Source organism: Nothobranchius furzeri, chromosome 18 (genome assembly GCF_043380555.1).
Source record: "Nothobranchius furzeri strain GRZ-AD chromosome 18, NfurGRZ-RIMD1, whole genome shotgun sequence".
NCBI classification, from domain to species: domain Eukaryota; kingdom Metazoa; phylum Chordata; class Actinopteri; order Cyprinodontiformes; family Nothobranchiidae; genus Nothobranchius; species Nothobranchius furzeri.
In genome coordinates, this window is record NC_091758.1 from 45,062,351 (window position 1) to 45,079,850 (window position 17,500).

Sequence of the window (17,500 nt, forward strand, 5' to 3'; positions counted from 1 at the left end):
AAATATTGAGTTATGTTAACTTAAACATCACATGGTCTTGGACTTATTTTATTAAGTTCTGTTAACTTAAGTTCTGTTGACACGATCACCTGGATTAAAACGTCAAACTTGTAAATCAAAATGTTTCAAAAGACTCAAGTTGGCCTGATGAGCATTTTTAATTAAACCGGAATTGAAATATATAAGTATGGTTAAGAGATTTAAGTTCTGAAAACTTAAAAAAAATCAATGTCAGAAAAGTGGTTTCAGTAAAAAATTTTAACTCAAAATCGACAACACCTTCTTACTGTAAAAGACAAAAGCTGCCTGTAATTTTTCGGTCCCATTCCGGCAATCCCAGCTGCCGGAGTTTTACCGTAAAACCTACGGTGGTTTTTTTTTTTTTTACAGTGCAGGAGTCATAGAGGTCTGATCCTTTGGACTGTGGGGAGATGAGGGGGTTGCGCCCTTAATCCTCCTCCAACCACTCTGCTGCTGTCGCTGTAGCTCCTCCCCTCTAACATCACACCCCACCTCTTCATTTCCTCTATTTACTAAATAATCTGAACCAAGAATCACGCTAAATTCATGGAGGTGCAACACAAGCCCGTTTCACCCCCTCCGGTCAAAATAACGGGGTCTTCAGAAGAGCGGCGCCAAGTCCTGCCTGGGGAATAACAATTAGTAGCAATTACAGAAGGCTTGGAGGCCGGCCGTGCAGCTGTCAGCAGGACCCGGAGAAGGTGCCGCTGCTTCATTTGCATCTGAAAGCTTCAATAAGGACATATTGTACTGCGAGTGGCGCAATAATAGGCTGTGCAAAGGCAAAGGGATTCATTTGGGGAGGGGAGGGGGATGTGGCTGGTGATTTCTCCTCTTCCTCAGCCGACTGAGAGGAAGGCTGATTTCACCAGCAGACAGATGCAGACGGAGGAGGAATTTTCTCCCAGTTTTACAGAAAAACAGCCGCTGTATTTCAAAATAACCTCATTTTTAATGAGTTTCACGTTTTATGGAGACTTAATTCAGATGAACTGATCCGAACTCTATTCTTTAATTAACAGATCTCAACTTTTCCGATTCGGATTTACGAGTCTACGACCCGCAGATTTCCTAGCGGAGATCAGCTGATCGGGCTAATTACTGGATGATTACGATCAGCAGCAGAGTCTGGGTGTGCTGCTGCTTTTCCTCGCCTCCCGATGGGAAGGTTGTTCACCTAAACCAGATAAATAACCGTTTATTTATATGGTGGCTCAGACGTTAGTATTGTTGAACCTTTAATATCCCGTCGACACAGGCAACAGGTACTTTGGGTACGCCAGGAATCCAGCTCTTAATAATAATCAGACACAGGCAAAAATATACGTTATAAAATCTATGTGTTACTATGTTTCTATGACTAATGATCAAACAGAATAACTGTAGAAAACTATTATTCAAGATAACTAAGACAAAAACCGGACTTTAATGAAACGTCATCTAACGTGTTAAAACTCTAATTAATGTCGTAGAAAAGAACGTGATGTACGGGATTATGGAAATAATCCGGCTGAATTCAGTGATGTTTAATCAGTTATCACATGAATCCTAACCAATCCAACGCCAGTGGCTGAAAGCTCCGGAGGTCCAGCGAGCAAGCGGAGAGGTCTCAGCCAGCCAGGCTGGGGAGTGTTTTAGACTTCAGTGGAGGTCAAAGGTCGTAGGTTCCTCTGAACTCGGCTCGACCCGTCAGTGAGACATCCTCCGGTATGGAATCAGCTCTGGCGGGTCAACGACGGCTTGGTTTGCGTCTGATGAAATCTTGCAGGTAAAACAAATAATAGTTGTTTTGGTTCTGAAAACGGCGTTTCTATGCCGATAAAAATATTCCATTTACGACGAGTTTTGATCTTCCAAGAGGCGTTAATTTTAGGAAGTGAGGCAGGAACTGAATTATAGAGGAACTCCCTTCTTAGGGACCGTGTTTGGACCAATCAGAGGCCAGAAAATGTAGGAGGCGTTAACAAAGACCTCAGACGTCACATCCTATCCTAAGAAACCATCTAAAGGAATATTTCCTATTATGTGAAGTAAATATGAGTCTTTTGTTAATGTACTGATGTTAATGTGTGACATAACTGACAAAAACATCATTTTAAATCATCAAGTAGACTCATTTGGTGTATTTAAAGGGGCATTATGGAAGTTTGACAGCCAAACCATGTATAGAAATAATAAATGTCTTCTTCATACATTCTCCTGCAACGCCCTGGTCCTGTAGAATGAGCCCTGGCATTTTTACTGTGATTGCCTGTTTTTCTGTAAAATCACAGAAAAAGAGAGATGCTCGGGTCGAGCAGGCTGCTTCATGCGCGTTCACGCTCAGGCATCGCCCGTAGCATTTGCTATCCGTAGCTTTAGCAGCAGAGAGAGAGGCAGTGCCACTTTGTCGCTGTTCCTAACGCCTAGTGACAAAGCTAGCTACATTTCTGAGGACCCTTAGCTACTTTCTGTAGAACTTTCTTCTAGATATTTCCTGCTAATTAGCAACAAAATAGCCATTTTCACTCCGAACCGTTTTTGAGCGTTGTTTCAGCTGTCATCAAGGATATAAATGTTACAGATACAAGAGGACGTCACTGGTGCTTTAGCTCACCTAGTAAGACGTTGGACTCTCACGCAGAAGACAGGTTTGATTCTGGATGTGAACATAGTTTATTTAGAGTTTCCTTTTTACATTAATGGTATATTTTTTTACAGTAAAATGCCCAAATTTTTATTTGAGACTCGCTGAACGGCATTGAATTCACAGATAAAAAGATGTGGGTTCAACTTTCATTTTGGAACAATTTTTCAAGCAAGGGAAGGGAATGATCTGAGCATGCAGGAGGACTGACCCATCATAAACCTTTGTCGGCTGTGCTGAAGAGAAAGATACAGAACCACATTATTTAATTAATTAGCTGCGTGTTCTCCTGTCCTCTGTCCTCCGGGCCACACACACACACACATACACACACACACACACACACACGGGACTGTCTCAGCTTTTATTTTCGTTAAGGAGTGTGCACGTACAGCATGCGCGCCTCGTGCACGAGCCTAATATTGAAGCTGCCGTTACGCTTTTGGCCTGAGGGGGCAATCACGAGCATAAAAATCCAAAAGTCTGAAAAGTCCCTTTAAAGAGCAAGTCACCCCCAAATTACTTTTTTTCCTGATAAACTACATAAATGTGTGTCTAATCGTGCTGCAGACACGTGTCATCAAGTTTTGCACTTTAGTGCATTTTAGTTCAAATTTTGATTTTCTGCCTAAAACTGTCAGTGTTGTGCCGTCGTCAGCTAAAAACTCTGCACTGCATTTGACTTTAAATCTGCCATCGCTATTGGCTAAGAGGTACCCTAGAATGTTAGCTGGTACCATATGATGTCACAATGTCGTTGTGAGCCTGGGTGTGTGTGTTTGTTAGCGGCTCCGCCCCCTCGGTCTGCTAGGCAACAGCATTTGTTGCATTTTTCAAACTGGAAGTGTGAGTGGAGCAATACTCTGGTAGGGGGTGACTTGCTCTTTAAGGTTTAAAAAGTTCTGTCTTCTGAAGGAGACTAGTGCCCTGCACACACATCAACAGGAGCAGAAAAGCAGCCTTGTTAGGACAGATTCTCAGATGGCGAGGTCAGAAACAGAAGATACACACAGTCAAAGGTCAGACGGCAGGACCGTGTACGGTCTGATGACCTCTGACCTTTCCTACGCTTCAGTGTGATCATTTAAAATCTGTCTAGAGGTGGCTGACATCCCGTCATCTGGTCCAGAAAAACAAAGCTATCATGTTGAGCTAAATTCATGATGCATCCTCTAGTCAGAATTCCACTCCCACTATTTGTCCCTTACAGCTCTCCGTAGATTTTCCTGACTACGTGGGGGAGGAGTTTGGCATAAACAAAGCTCTGGACGCCAGCCACGGTGAAAAGGCTCGCTAAAACACACACGACTGTCCCAAATAATAAAAGCCCCAGAGCCATTTACCCCGAGGTTCCCGATCAAGCAGACGCGCGAGACTACAGACGGAGAAAGCTAGTGGCAAATGCTAGCAGCTAGCCACTATAATAGAGTACGGTGTGCTTCTTGATTCATCACCATTTACGCTCGCATCTTAATAAATGGGTTATTAGATGATTTTCCTCAGCTCTACCGAGACCCCAGCTAGCCAAACAACACTCTGCCTTAAAGCTCTGATTGGTTCATCGGTGCCGTGCCGACAGAAGCAGGCTAGCAAATAGCGTGACTCAGCTGAGAAAAATGCCCGTAGACGCATCCAGAAACAGTGGCACAGGTGATAGAAGGCAAGCAGACGGTTCTACGATCTCCCAGCTTTGTTAGGTCGTCCTCACTTAAACCTCAACAATCTCATGTCGTCAGATCACACGGCCCTACCGAGACTCTTTCCTCTGTTAGGGTGAAATCCTGTCAACAAAAGGCACAAACAGGAAGTGACAACACGAGGCAGGATCTGTTCGACTCAGAGTCATGCTGCCTGGTGTGGGCTAATTACTTTGTTTTGGTTGTGTTTGGGCGAGAAGCGTTGGTTAAAGAGGTAAAACGCTCCTGCCCGTGCAGCTCTAAAAGCACTCAGCGCCACCGCGGGCACGTGACTGCATTACCACTAATGGAATGCATCATCGGCTGTTAGGAGCTGCAAAAGGCATCCGAGAGGCAAGAGAATAAAAACACACCGAGGGAAGAAAGGTCAGACCATGAGAATGCTGCACACACCACAAACCTGCTTCCACAGAGCAGGAGCTGAGGCGCAGACAGGAAACGTGATGTTTACGGAAGCAGCAGCTGGTCTGGACGCACGTGAAGCTTCCGCTTTGAAAATAAACAATTAAACGTTTGTCTTTCATTTTGTTCTGTTTGAAGACAAAGTTCAAATCTGATACATCCTCATCAACAACAACAACAACAATAATAAACAAATAATAATACTATTCTGATTAAATAAGATTAATAATAATAATCCAATTATATGAATAGATTATTATTGTTGTTGTTGTTATTAACAATAACAACAACAATAATAATAATAAAAAGAATAGATTTTTATTGTTCTTGAGATTATTATTATTAACAACAATAATAATGATAATAATAATAATAATAAAAATACTATTCTGTAATGATTAATTATTAATAATAAGAATAGATTATTATTGTTATTGAGATTATTATTATTATCATTATTAACAATAATAACAATAATAATGATACTATTTTATAATGACTGAAGAACAACAACAATAACAATAATAGATTGTTGTTAATAACAGTAATAATAATAATAATAACGATAGTAATAATAATCAGTTGTATTATTGGATTATTATTATTATTTTATTGTTAATATTAATAATAATCATATTATTATTATTAATATCACTTTTGAACAAACTAACTGACGTTTTAACGTTTCACTTTTAGCTGATTTCACTTCGGGGTTTCACGCCATCAGAATGTTTGTTTTCTGTCAAATCCAAAAGTAAACAAACACTCGGGCTCTGATGTCACTAACGAACCTTTTCACCTGGTAAAATAAAGCCAACTGTGGATCGTTACTTTATTCCCTTTTATTTTGGAATTAACGACTCTTATTCTGACGAGTGACCTTTGACTCTAATCTGTGAAATAGTCGGTCTTTTCTACCGATATCTGATATTGTGTCACTCTTAAATTGTGATATCAATCGTTTTGTGTGCAGCCTGCATGAACAACTCAGAGTGATTGATTATGATCAGAAATAATAACAGAAACACGTCTCAGTGAACCACACCTTTAAATACTGGTGACTAGTGACAGACTGATGACATCAGACATCCCTAAACAAGAGTTATTGACCAACTCCAACGTTTCCAGGGACTCGAAGATGCCAGCACCCCGAGTCGCTCCAGACTGACAGCATCACCTGTCTGCTGCCCCTGCGGCTCCATCATTACAACGCTGGCAGAAACAATTCCTACCGAGACGACTGCCCAGAACGACATCCGTGTTTTTATCTCCATCCAGTCACAGAAACACATTCTTTCCTTTCAGAGTCACTACCGCTCCGCTCGCTGGCCCTCACCACGTGTGAGGGGGCGGCAGACTGTTGTCAGGATCTTCTGCCAGCTTTCAAACGTTGCATAAGAGACGTAAAAATAAACTCTCTGGAGGACAGATGGTGTCGTAGGACACCTGAGGGGACAGTGGGACACTTCCCAGGACGGACTCTGAAGCTGAGCCCATCCAGCAGGCAGGAATCAAACCCACTAACCTAAACTGGGTTCCAGGATCAAACCGGCCCTAACTGTGGACTTTAGACGGGCTCAACCTGGACACCAGTAAAGAGTCTCAACAGCGTCCGGCTGAGGGCCTCAGATGAGACAGGATCCACCGTTCAGCCGGAGGATGGAAACACGCCAGAGCTGAGAGAACGCATTATTATGTGGATCTAATCCCAGAAATCCGGAGTTAACAGATAAATGTGTTTTCAGGAGCTGGACTCCAGCTGCTCTGTGGACAGAGACGGGATCTGGTCACATTCAGCAGTAACAGGAGCGCTCAAGTCCATCTCCAGGGCTAGCGTTAGCCTCACCGGAGCTGTCCGACACGTAAACATACCAGCGTTTAAAACTGGAGATAATGCACCGGGAAAGAAACAGGCATTACAGGGGTGTGTGTGTGTGTGTGTGTGTGTGTGTGTGTGTGTGTGTGTGTGTGTGTGTGTGTGTGTGTGTGTGGTCCTACCTCAGCCTGTGTGACGGGAGCAGAACTGATGCCGGTGTTCACGGCATTCCAGGATCGAGCCGTTAACACACAAGCAAACAGCGGGAAGAGATCTCCTGCTCCAAGTCTGCGGCTGTAACGTTCCACTCCAGACATGTCTCCGTGGATCAGAGACATCCAGAGATGACAGTAATCCATCCTGAAGTCAGGCTGCAGGACCTGAAAGAAACCGTCACACTTTTATTTTGGTTTGCTTTTTCACAACATTTCAAACTTTACGCCACACTTGGGCCGCTGGAGAAGCAGATCCGATTAAGGTTCAAATGTCCCTAAAGCAGCCAGACGTGGCAGGTTCTGCAGAACCGGACCGGCTACGGCCGAGGTCCTGCAGAACCGGACCGGCTACGGCCGAGGTCCTGCAGAACCGGACCGGCTACGGCCGAGGCCCTGCAGAACCGGACCGGCTACGGCCGAGGCCCTGCAGAACCGGACCGGCTACGGCCGAGGCCCTGCAGAACCGGACCGGCTACGGCCGAGGCCCTGCAGAACCGGACCGGCTACAGCCGAGGTTCTGCAGAACCTGACCGGCTACAGCCGAGGCCCTGCAGAACCGGACCGGCTACAGCCGAGGCCCTGCAGAACCGGACCGGCTACAGCCGAGGCCCTGCAGAACCGGACCGGCTACAACCGAGGCCCTGCAGAACCGGACCGGCTACAGCCGAGGCCCTGCAGAACCGGACCGGCTACAACCGAGGTTCTGCAGAACCGGACCGGCTACAGCCACAGCCGAGGCCCTGCAGAACCGGACCGGCTACAGCCGAGGTCCTGCAGAACCGGACCGGCTACAGCCGAGGCCCTGCAGAACCGGACCGGCTACAGCCGAGGCCCTGCAGAACCGGACCGGCTACAGCCGAGGCCCTGCAGAACCGGACCGGCTACAGCCACAGCCAAGGCCCTGCAGAACCGGACCGGCTACAGCCGAGGTCCTGCAGAACCGGACCGGCTACAGCCGAGGCCCTGCAGAACCGGACCGGCTACGGCCGAGGCCCTGCAGAACCGGACTGGCTACAGCCGAGGCCCTGCAGAACCGGACCGGCTACGGCCGAGGCCCTGCAGAACCGGACCGGCTACAGCCGAGGTTCTGCGTATTCTTACTGAGTAAAGGAACATGAGACTGTTTATTGAACAGAGGATCAGCCCTGGCAGAATGTCCTTCAATCCTTCACAATAAAAGTCCTAATCCTACACGAGTGCCTTTAAACACTTCTAGCTCCACCCATGGTAGCTGGGGGGTGGGGGTTACCCAGTAGCCAGTATGGTTGCCGGTTCGAGTCCGGGCCATGCTCTTTAATAAAAAGTTTAGTAAATAACTTTATTCTGAACAGATTTTAGGTTTCCTCTAAACATGACTAGACACAGTTAGAGCTACACACACACACACACACACACACACACACACACACACACACACACACACACACACACACACACACACACACACACACACACACACACACACACACACACACACATACACACACACACACACACACACACACACACACACACACACACACACACACACACACATACACACACACACACACACACACACACACACACGGACTGTCACACGGCGCTCCTACATGACTTTGTTTTCTGCTTGTTGTTGTATTCATGAGATTTTAGTTATAAATATGAAACGTCATTCAACACACACACAGTCACACACACGCACGCACACACACACACACACACAATCTTTTAAATGCCATTACTAGTATGCTACAGCACAGAGAGAGAGAGAGAGAGAGAGAGAGAGAGAGTGTGTGTGTGTCTGATGAATGGATTAATATTCACCTCTTAAATAACATCTGAAATCACAAGTCATTAGGAATAAATTGGACCCATTATGGTCTAAGGAAAGTGTGCGTGGGTTTGAGTGCTTGTGCAAGAGTTAGTGTGTGTGTGTGTGTGTGTGTGTGTGTGTGTGTGTGTGTGTGTGCGTGTGTGTGTGTGTGTGTGTGTGTGTATGATTAGGCTGTTGTGCATTCAAACTCTGCACTCTAGGAACAACATCAAATGAGTTGTTTATGAAAAAGCTTTTATCCCGCTGTACTCTAATAAACGTGTGTGTGTGTGTGTGTGTGTGTGTGTGTGTGTGTGTGTGTGTGTGTGTGTGTGTGTGTTCGGCTCTACCACTTCACCCTGACCCTGAGCCGGCAGCATGAAAAATGGATGGTAACATCAGACAACAGCACCTGATACAGGCCGTGGTCCAGGAGGACGATCTCCGTCTGCTGCTTCTGCCGTCGCACCAGCACGTTCCCAGGGTGCGGATCACAGTGGACGAAGCCGTGGACGAAGATCATCTCACTGTACAGCTGACCCAGATTCTCAGAGATCTGCCGGGACACGAAGCCACGTCAGGAGTCGTACCCTCACCCAACACTCGTGCTGATCACATGGTGCGGCCGGCTCCGGGGAAACCCATTTAGAGCTCCATAAATCTCCTCAGACAGAAACGCTGACATCCTCCCAGTGTTTCATTATCACCTCCGTCACACACCACAACACCTCATTTCTCCGTTCCATCTCCGGGTTTTATGCACAGAAACTAAAAATCATGAAGGATTAGCAGAATGATGTTTATTCACTAATGTGTACGCCTCTAGAAAGCGTGTGAAACGTTGTCTCAGGAGCCCCGAGGAAAGGACAAATACAACCCTGCTAAGCCACGCCCCCTCAGCCAGGACATGAATATTAAATGAGCGGCATGCTGATGTGTGTTTGTGTTGCTGTGTGGACCCCAGGGCGGATCAGACCCGGACCAGAACCAGACTCTTGGTCCACGTTAACCGTGTTGATGAGAATGATTCTGATAAAGGGGAGACTGAACGCTGGCAGGATGGAGGACCTGATGCAAAGGTGTCATGTGACCTCTTCAGAGTGACTCCACCTGAGTTATTTAGTCTGACAGCCCGGCGGCACCTTCACCCAGGTACACCGGCTCAGGTTACCCAGAGAGCGTTTCAGATGGAGCAGCACCTTGTTCACGTTGATGTTGTGTTTCTTCATGTAGTCTCTGTCGTCGACCTGCCCCCCCTCCACGAACTCCATGGTCAGGATCCTCTTCGTGGACAGATCCCAGTGGATCGTGGGAACCTCAGAGAAAGAACGAGACGTGTGACTGGGATGGTTTCTCAGTGAATCAGAAGAGTAGGCGCTGAGGAGAAACATGCCGTGTAGAACTGGACTTCAAAGACATTTACACTAATTATTAGTAATTCTTCATCAAAAGACACGTTCTGGACCTAAAATCTGCAGAATACAACAGGAAACAGAAACGTGAGCCCGTTGTGTCTACAACAGGAACAAAGACAGTTGGTCTGACTCACCTTCAGCTAATAAAAGCTCTCAAACGAACACGTTAAGGAAAAGCACTCCAGGAAATGAAACGATAATGGACGTGAACAATGGAAATATGATTCTGCAGTCGCTGCTTTGTCGAGGCGCCGACGAGCCGAAGAGACACAAAGGAGGAGCTCTAACAGACACACACTCTGACCTCAATTAACTGAACCAGGAACCGTTTTAATACTGGGCCTGGAGCTTCCGATGGGCTGGTCACAACACACCAGCAGCGTTAAATCCGCTCCGACGCTCCCAAACCAAGAGTCACATTCATGTGTTCATACCTTGAGAAAGGGGAAGTGGGACAACAGAGACGCCACGCGTTCAGCGTTGTGTCCCTCGTTCAGGAAGTCCAGTTCCAGCGGCATGTTCTTCTTGGCTTCTTCCACCAACCACATAAAGGCAAAGTCTGGGAAGAGCCAATGAACGGCCTTCACCAACACCTGTCGAAGCAAACACACACATGTTCTAAAACACACATCACAAATTGTGTTGGTTCAGAGACCCGGGGCCTCGTTCATCAAGCTCGCTTACGCTCTAAACGGGTCGGAAAACTGCGTAAGCAACTTTCCACGCAAACTTTGGGATTTATAAAGAAAACTTAGTGGAAAAATGTGCGTAACTTTAAGTTGACTAAGGAGCTGGCTTACACACATGCTGGACATGGAGAGCACCTGCAGTGCTGCTGCTGAGGAGGTACAGTTATGAAATCCTGCAGCGTCATCACTTGTAGGTAAGGCACTTTGCATTGACCATTTATGGCAGAAAGTGGGAGTGTTGAAGGCGGATGTGAATAAGAGACAGCTGAGAACCTCTCTGGTTTATGAAGCGGAGATCGCGTGCAGCTGTGCGTCCTCCATGTTTGATAAATGAGACCCTGATCTCGAGGCTTAAGTCTGGACCAGATTCAGAGCACCAGGATGATGGTCTCAGAGACCGTTTAGGATCAGAAACAAACTACCGGCCAAAAGTTTTAGAACGCCCCAATTCTTCCAGTTATTTCCTGCACTTTAAGTCATTCAAGTCCAATGGATAGCTAGAAATGGTACAAAGTGAAGTGGTGAACCGCCAGAGGTGGGGTACTCAAAACTGAACATGTACATTTCAGAATGATCCAAAAGCCTTTTTCAGGGAACACGGCTGTTCGGCAGCAATGGAGGTTGATCCGGCCCTGAAAGCTGGTGCTGCTAGTCCCCCCCCCTGTCTGCATTAAACCGTGCTGGAACATACTGTGGTACCACTCCCTCGTCAGCATCAGCTGGACAGTACTGTACTGCAGAAAGTGTGCTGCTGCAAACATGGTGAGAAAAAGGCCATTAACAGTGGAAGAGACCATCAGAACACTTAAATGTAGGCCTTTCCTACAGAGAAAGCCAAGGTGTCGGTGAGCACAGCTTCCTTCACCAGCAAACAGCACTCTGGGACAAACTCTGACAGGAAGAGGTCTGGCAGACCCAACACCACGACCGCATCAGAGGACAGGTTCCTGAGAGGCTACAGATGACCGGCGGCTCACAGGACAACAGCTTCAAGCACAGCTTAGTAGTCGTAGTGAGTAAGTCTCGGTTTCTTCTGTGAGGAGGAGACTTTTCCAACTCTGAACAGCTTTAATAACCTGACATTCCCTCCCATCTGACGGCCAATCAAAACAACGGAAGACTCGCTATTCGTCCTGGAACAAAGTGCATCGCTGGCTTTTCCCGCTGTCGCCTCCCGTGAGTCAGGTTATCCAAGCGATAGCAGAGAGTTTTGCTGATGGCAGTCGTTTGTTGCCTCCCGTGTCGAGTCCATAATGTCTACCATCAGAACGCCATCCATCTACCCTGAGGGTCACATCGGCCTAACTTCACCCTAACATCTAACACATCCGTCTAACATCTAAGACTTTCATTAATCTTCTTTAATCTAGATTCATTCCCATGAAAATCTGGGATCTTTGAAGCTAAATGACGCATCGATACCGACCCGTGTCTCTGTCTCCAGAGAGGAGACGTGAAAGGCTGAAACCCGCTCTTTCAGGGCCACCATGCTGTTCTTCGGTTAGGGTCAGTTTCCTTGGGTTTCCTGCTTCAACACATCTGAGTCAGTGGTTGAATCACCTCTTCTACAGGTCACTGAGCTCGTCCCTGAGGACCCGGACAGGACCCCGCTGCTTTTTAAAGCAAAGTAATTAAACAAGGAGAAACACAAAGGGCGGTACCGTTTCAGGGTTCTGCAGTTCTGAGACCATTTTCCTGTGGTGGAGCACAGACAGACTCACCTCCATCACCATTATGTCCTTGGAGCTTTGTTTCTGGACTTTGGGGTGCTGGACCTTGACGGCTACTGTCCTCCCATCATGCAGCACTGCTCTGTGAACCTGAGCTAAAGACGCTGCACCCTGAGGTTCCTCCTCAAATGAGACAAATATCTCTGAAAGCTGCAGGACACATAAAACAAGACAAGGAGGACGCATTAGTCCTCAGAAACAGGAGCATCAGACTATGGCAGCTTTTATTAATCAGACTTTAGATCAGGGGTGTCAAACTCAAACTCACACGGGGCCGAAATGAAACTCTGGGACGGAGTCGAGGGCCAAACTTCATATTTTTTTTGAAAAAGTGACGGCAAATGTGCACATTTTCTTTATCAACATTTATGCAATTTTGAACCTTTAAATTTGTAAACAAACATATTTCTGCATTAACACTGAATGTGGAATAACCAAATGACACACGAGCAAGTCAGTTTTAAATAAAAGGCATCAGTGGTATTCATTACTTGTGGTATAATCAGCATTTTTAAAATCTATTCAGGATTTATGTTTTCTTGTTTATTCATTTTTCTTAATTTTTATTCTCCTTTTTTCTCCTGTAATACGTGTCATCGCTGCTGTGACGTCTAGCTTTCCCCACTGAGGAACAATAAAGGGATTTTCTATTCTATTCATCTATCTGCAGCCTTTCCACTTCCTGTTTACTGTAGGTTAAATCTTTTCTCACGGGCCAACAACTAAATAAAATATCATTTTATCTTAAATGAAAATGCAACATCTCACCTGTTAACGTTCATGTTTTGGAGCAGAAAAAGAGCATCAAACCAACATATTTAAAGCTCAGTTTGCTCCACTGGTTTACTGTGATGCTCACCTGTTCCAGCCAGATACCTGCATCATGGGGTTGATCTGAGCTGAGGAGGAGACTCCTGTTGTTCTGTTCATCTTCGTCATAATAATGTCAGCGCTTTGGGCTTCCTGACAGGGTTGCGGAAGGCGCTTTGTAAATAAAGCTTTGATTGATTGATTGATTGATTGACAACATTAGATGGCAACAGGTGCTCACATAGGTTTGTGCTGATGAACATGTCTGAGCAGCTTGACCACGTTGTTGTGTGTCGGGGAGGAAACACAACGACAGAGTCGTGCTGGTTTGAGCGTGTCGCTGGAGTTATATCAGCTCTGTCTGGACGTTAGTAGGAAAACTTTCTCTTTCAGTCGTGAACACATTACTGAGCGGCTAGAATCTCCGTTTCTGGGCTTCAACGTCAGAAACAGCTGAGTGAACTCGGCACTGAGTGAGAGGAGTGTAGTTTGTCCGAGACAGCGGAGCTGCAGACACCGGCAGCAGGCGCTGGAAAGAACACAAAGGAGGGGGCGCGTCGGCTCTGCGCTGACGCCGCAAAGCATCATGGGAGTTGAAGTCTTTGCGGTAAAATTGGCCAGCGGGCCAGTTTTAATATATTTTTGATATTTATCTCGCGGGCCACATAAAAATGCTCCGCGGGCCTTGTGTCTGACATATGTGCTCTAGATGAAAGAAAATAATAGATGATTGTTTTCACATCAGCCTTCACCTGCTTTAGGAGAAGCTGACGAGGGTTTGTTCTGAGTCTGGTGAGCTTACACAGCAAATGAAGGTGATTTTACCAGTAATGAGAGTCTAGGTTGCACAAGTAAGGGTGTCCGACAGGAGGGGTCAGAGGTCAAGCCCGCCACATTGTATTGTCAGCTATGGCCTTGAGATTTAACACCAAGCTGGCCCGTTGGCTTGGCTTGCGACAAACATGATCCCGGTCCAATTTTCCTGAAGAAGTGTTTAATCTGCAGAGATGTTTGGATTTCATCTTCAGGAGCTGGACAATCGCCGAGTGGAGACATGTCAGCATCATCGACATAAAAATGTGGGCACAGCCCGCCCACCGCTCCGCCGAGGGGAGAGCTGAAGCCAAAAATGGGAAAAGAGGCTGAGCTGAGGATGGGGCTGTTCTGTTGGAACAAATGAAACCAATTTAGCTACTAGCTAACTGAACTAGCCAAAGAAGCTAAGAATGGCACCGGGGACCACGGGGTAGTCCACCCGCACGGCCGATCGGCTTCAGTGCGAGGCTGTAGTCGTGCTGGTCACCTGTGGAGATCTAATACTGACTGGGACTGTTAAATGACAGCCCTGGCCTTTTGGATCAGCTCAATCTCCACGGTTGGAGATCGGTGGGACATTAGCTACATGCTAACCCAAAACTAACCACGTTTTCCCGGGAGTTTGTAGCAAGAAAAATGCAGCAGAATGAGTCCAACGACAAGGCACCTCCGGCCTGCTCAGTAATGAAATCATAATTAGGCGAGCGGACCGAGAATTTTGGGCTTCGCTGGTCCACTGCGGTCAAAAATCCACGGCGACACACACAGCTCTGGGACTCGGCTCCCGGTTTCGCTTGGTGCTCCCGACCGGAGGCGAGAACGGCGGACTCGCGGATCTGTCACCGCTGCAGACCAGCAAAGACCGATCCTCGGTCAGATCCCCCGCGGCCACTCCAACACCTTATGTTTCAACCAATTATAATCCATCTCAGACCAAGCAGTGTTATGGCAACCAACTAGAATTTCCTCCATTTAACCAGCTAAACATTAGCAACAAAATGTGGTTGAGTGACTCAAAAGTAAAGCAGCATCAACTAAAACAGCTGCAGTGTTTCTGTGATCTCCCTCAGAAATCCACAAAGGACCAGCATGACTACAGCCTGGTATCGGAGCGGTCCGCACGTCGGCTGCCCCGGGAAACGGGAACAGCCAGCCGCCCGGGCAGGAGACGGAGGACGGGCACTCACGTTTCTTATCCAGCAGCAGCCCCACTAACAAGTCTGACCAAGCAGTTATTGACACAGCATCTCCTCCCATTCAACCAGCTAAATAAAGAACACAAATATAGTTTTACTTACGGATAAAAAGAAACTGCCTGGATGATCTGTTAGTGCGGCCGGTAAACACAGCTACCCCTCTGTGACCAATAACGCCATAGTTACCATTCAAACACAAACAAGCAGACAAAACTAACGTTCAGAGATGAAATGGACAAACATCTGTTAGCGTGAGAACGAGGCCGTTCCCCGGAGCCAGCGCTGAAGTCACGAGGCTCCGATGCTCATTAATTATTCAGAATTTTACGAATTTCATTCAACTTAAACAGAAAAGCTACAAAACCCCTCAGAGTTGTCGTGAGTGTAAACTAGATCTATTAAACCTAGAATGGCTTTGGAACCAGGCTGTAAACACGCTTATTTCTGCTGTGAAACATGGGAGCCAATGAGGATCTGCTCTCTTCTGGTGCGCGCCCCTAGTGGATGAGTGTGGAACTGCAGTTTTAGCCACTTCCTTCGAGGCTTAATAAATGTCCCCTGGGTCAGCCCCTAGGGCCCCTGGGTCAGCCCCTAGGGCCCCTGGGTCAGCCCCTAGGGCCCCTGGGTCAGCCCCTAGGGCCCCTGGGTCAGCCCCTAGGGCCCCTGGGTCAGCCCCTAGGGCCCCTGGGTCAGCCCCTAGGGCCCCTGGGTCTGCAGCTGTGCACTACTGTGTAATTCCCACGGGGAGGCGGGCTTTCATCAAATCCAAGCATCTCATTTCAGGATTGAAGTTATGGATCAGAAGATAACTTGTTCCATATAAAAACAGTGCCAGCGGGTGCTTCTCCCATCACTACATCATTCATTTATCCCTAGTCCAAAGTCTGGATTTTCCCTCCCATGGTCCCACCAACCTCCCTGATCCAGTTACTCTGACGCCTTGCTGATGAACGCTGGGAGAAGATGCCGTGGACTCTGAGCTCCTGCGAGACTCCAGCCCACCCACACATCTTTCTTTGCCCTGAGAGCATCGCCGGTCCCTCTTTAGCTTCCCCTCATCTCTGTGGACACACGCAGTAATTAGTGTGTGGGTTTGAAGGTTAAACAGGCTTCCCAGGAGACCTTCAGTTATTAGAGAAGACTTATTGTTTGCTTGAGAACCCGAGTGGCCCCAGGGCCGCCCGGCAACACAAACACAAGGCAGAGCTCAGAATGGATCCAGCAGCGACTGGCAGACCTCTGGGGCGCAGAAAACACCACAACACCCTCAGAACACATTTTTACCATTTCAGGTGCTTTTAATATTTGGATTTATTGAAATTTAGGACAAAAATCTGGTCTGATTAAACTTCAGCGATTTTCTTACTCGGCTGAACTTTAGAGAACCGACACGACCGTGAGGGAGGCGGACCACGTTCTACCAACACCAGCCGCGGTTCTCCACTGAGCTGATGGGACTCAGGATAAGATGCTTCATGAGCTAACTACACTTTAGGATGAACTGTGATGAGAAGTAAACACGTTCAATCCTGAACTGGAGAAAACGGGAAGAACTCCTTGGTCCATAAGGAGAGCTGCTCTTCCTCATCGATGGGAGTCACCTGAGGTGGTACTGATGTATAAATCGTCCAACCTGATCAAATGCTTCATCCATTAAATAAATGAGATACAAACAGCTTCCAATAAGAGTTCTCCACGATTCGATTCGACTTCGATTATGGGAGCGTCGATGCTTCCATTATTAACAATTTTAATGCTTTTTTCATTCGAGATCGTCTTTATCTACATTTGTAAATAAAGAACCATCAATGGCATCAGTTCCTCTAAAGCAACTCTCTGTGAGTGAACACATTTTTAACATTTAACTTTTTCAGAGACAAATCCTGATTTTATGATATTTGCACTTTGACCAACTTCACTCGGATCAGGGAAAGCTTTACTGACACTAGTGACCCCTCCATTGTCGGGAACCTCTGAAAACAGGCAAGCCCTGGATTTAATGAGGTCATTAGGAAGCCTTCCTCCAGCCATGGTCCATCTGAGGAGCATCAGGCCTTGGCGAGTACCTCAGCTGGGTTTGGGCTGCATGAAGACACAAGTTAGCCTGAAGAGCAACCTGATGGCTTGATTATCACCTGTAGGTCGCTGTGGTCGGCTGAACACATAAACACATACACAGACCCACATCCTTCATAGCCCCACCAGGCCGGCCCCCGATAGAAACGTCCCTGCTGCTTGCAGAAGCTAATCAGAACATGCTGCGGCCCATCAG

At 46.9% G+C, this 17,500-nt stretch overlaps 1 protein-coding gene across 2 annotated transcripts in view; it reads right to left on the reverse strand.

Annotated features, from left to right (window-relative positions):
• Positions 1-17,500, reverse strand: part of adck1 (aarF domain containing kinase 1) — a 40,397-nt gene that overhangs the window by 4,004 nt on the left and 18,893 nt on the right. For both annotated transcript variants that reach the window (XM_070547137.1, XM_070547136.1), the window contains 5 exons: positions 12,398-12,556; positions 10,422-10,580; positions 9,772-9,888; positions 8,985-9,128; positions 6,745-6,942 (listed from right to left, as the gene is read on the reverse strand). In XM_070547137.1, the coding sequence (XP_070403238.1) occupies positions 6,745-6,942; positions 8,985-9,128; positions 9,772-9,888; positions 10,422-10,580; positions 12,398-12,556 (777 nt within the window). The remainder of the gene's footprint in view (positions 1-6,744; positions 6,943-8,984; positions 9,129-9,771; positions 9,889-10,421; positions 10,581-12,397; positions 12,557-17,500) is intronic.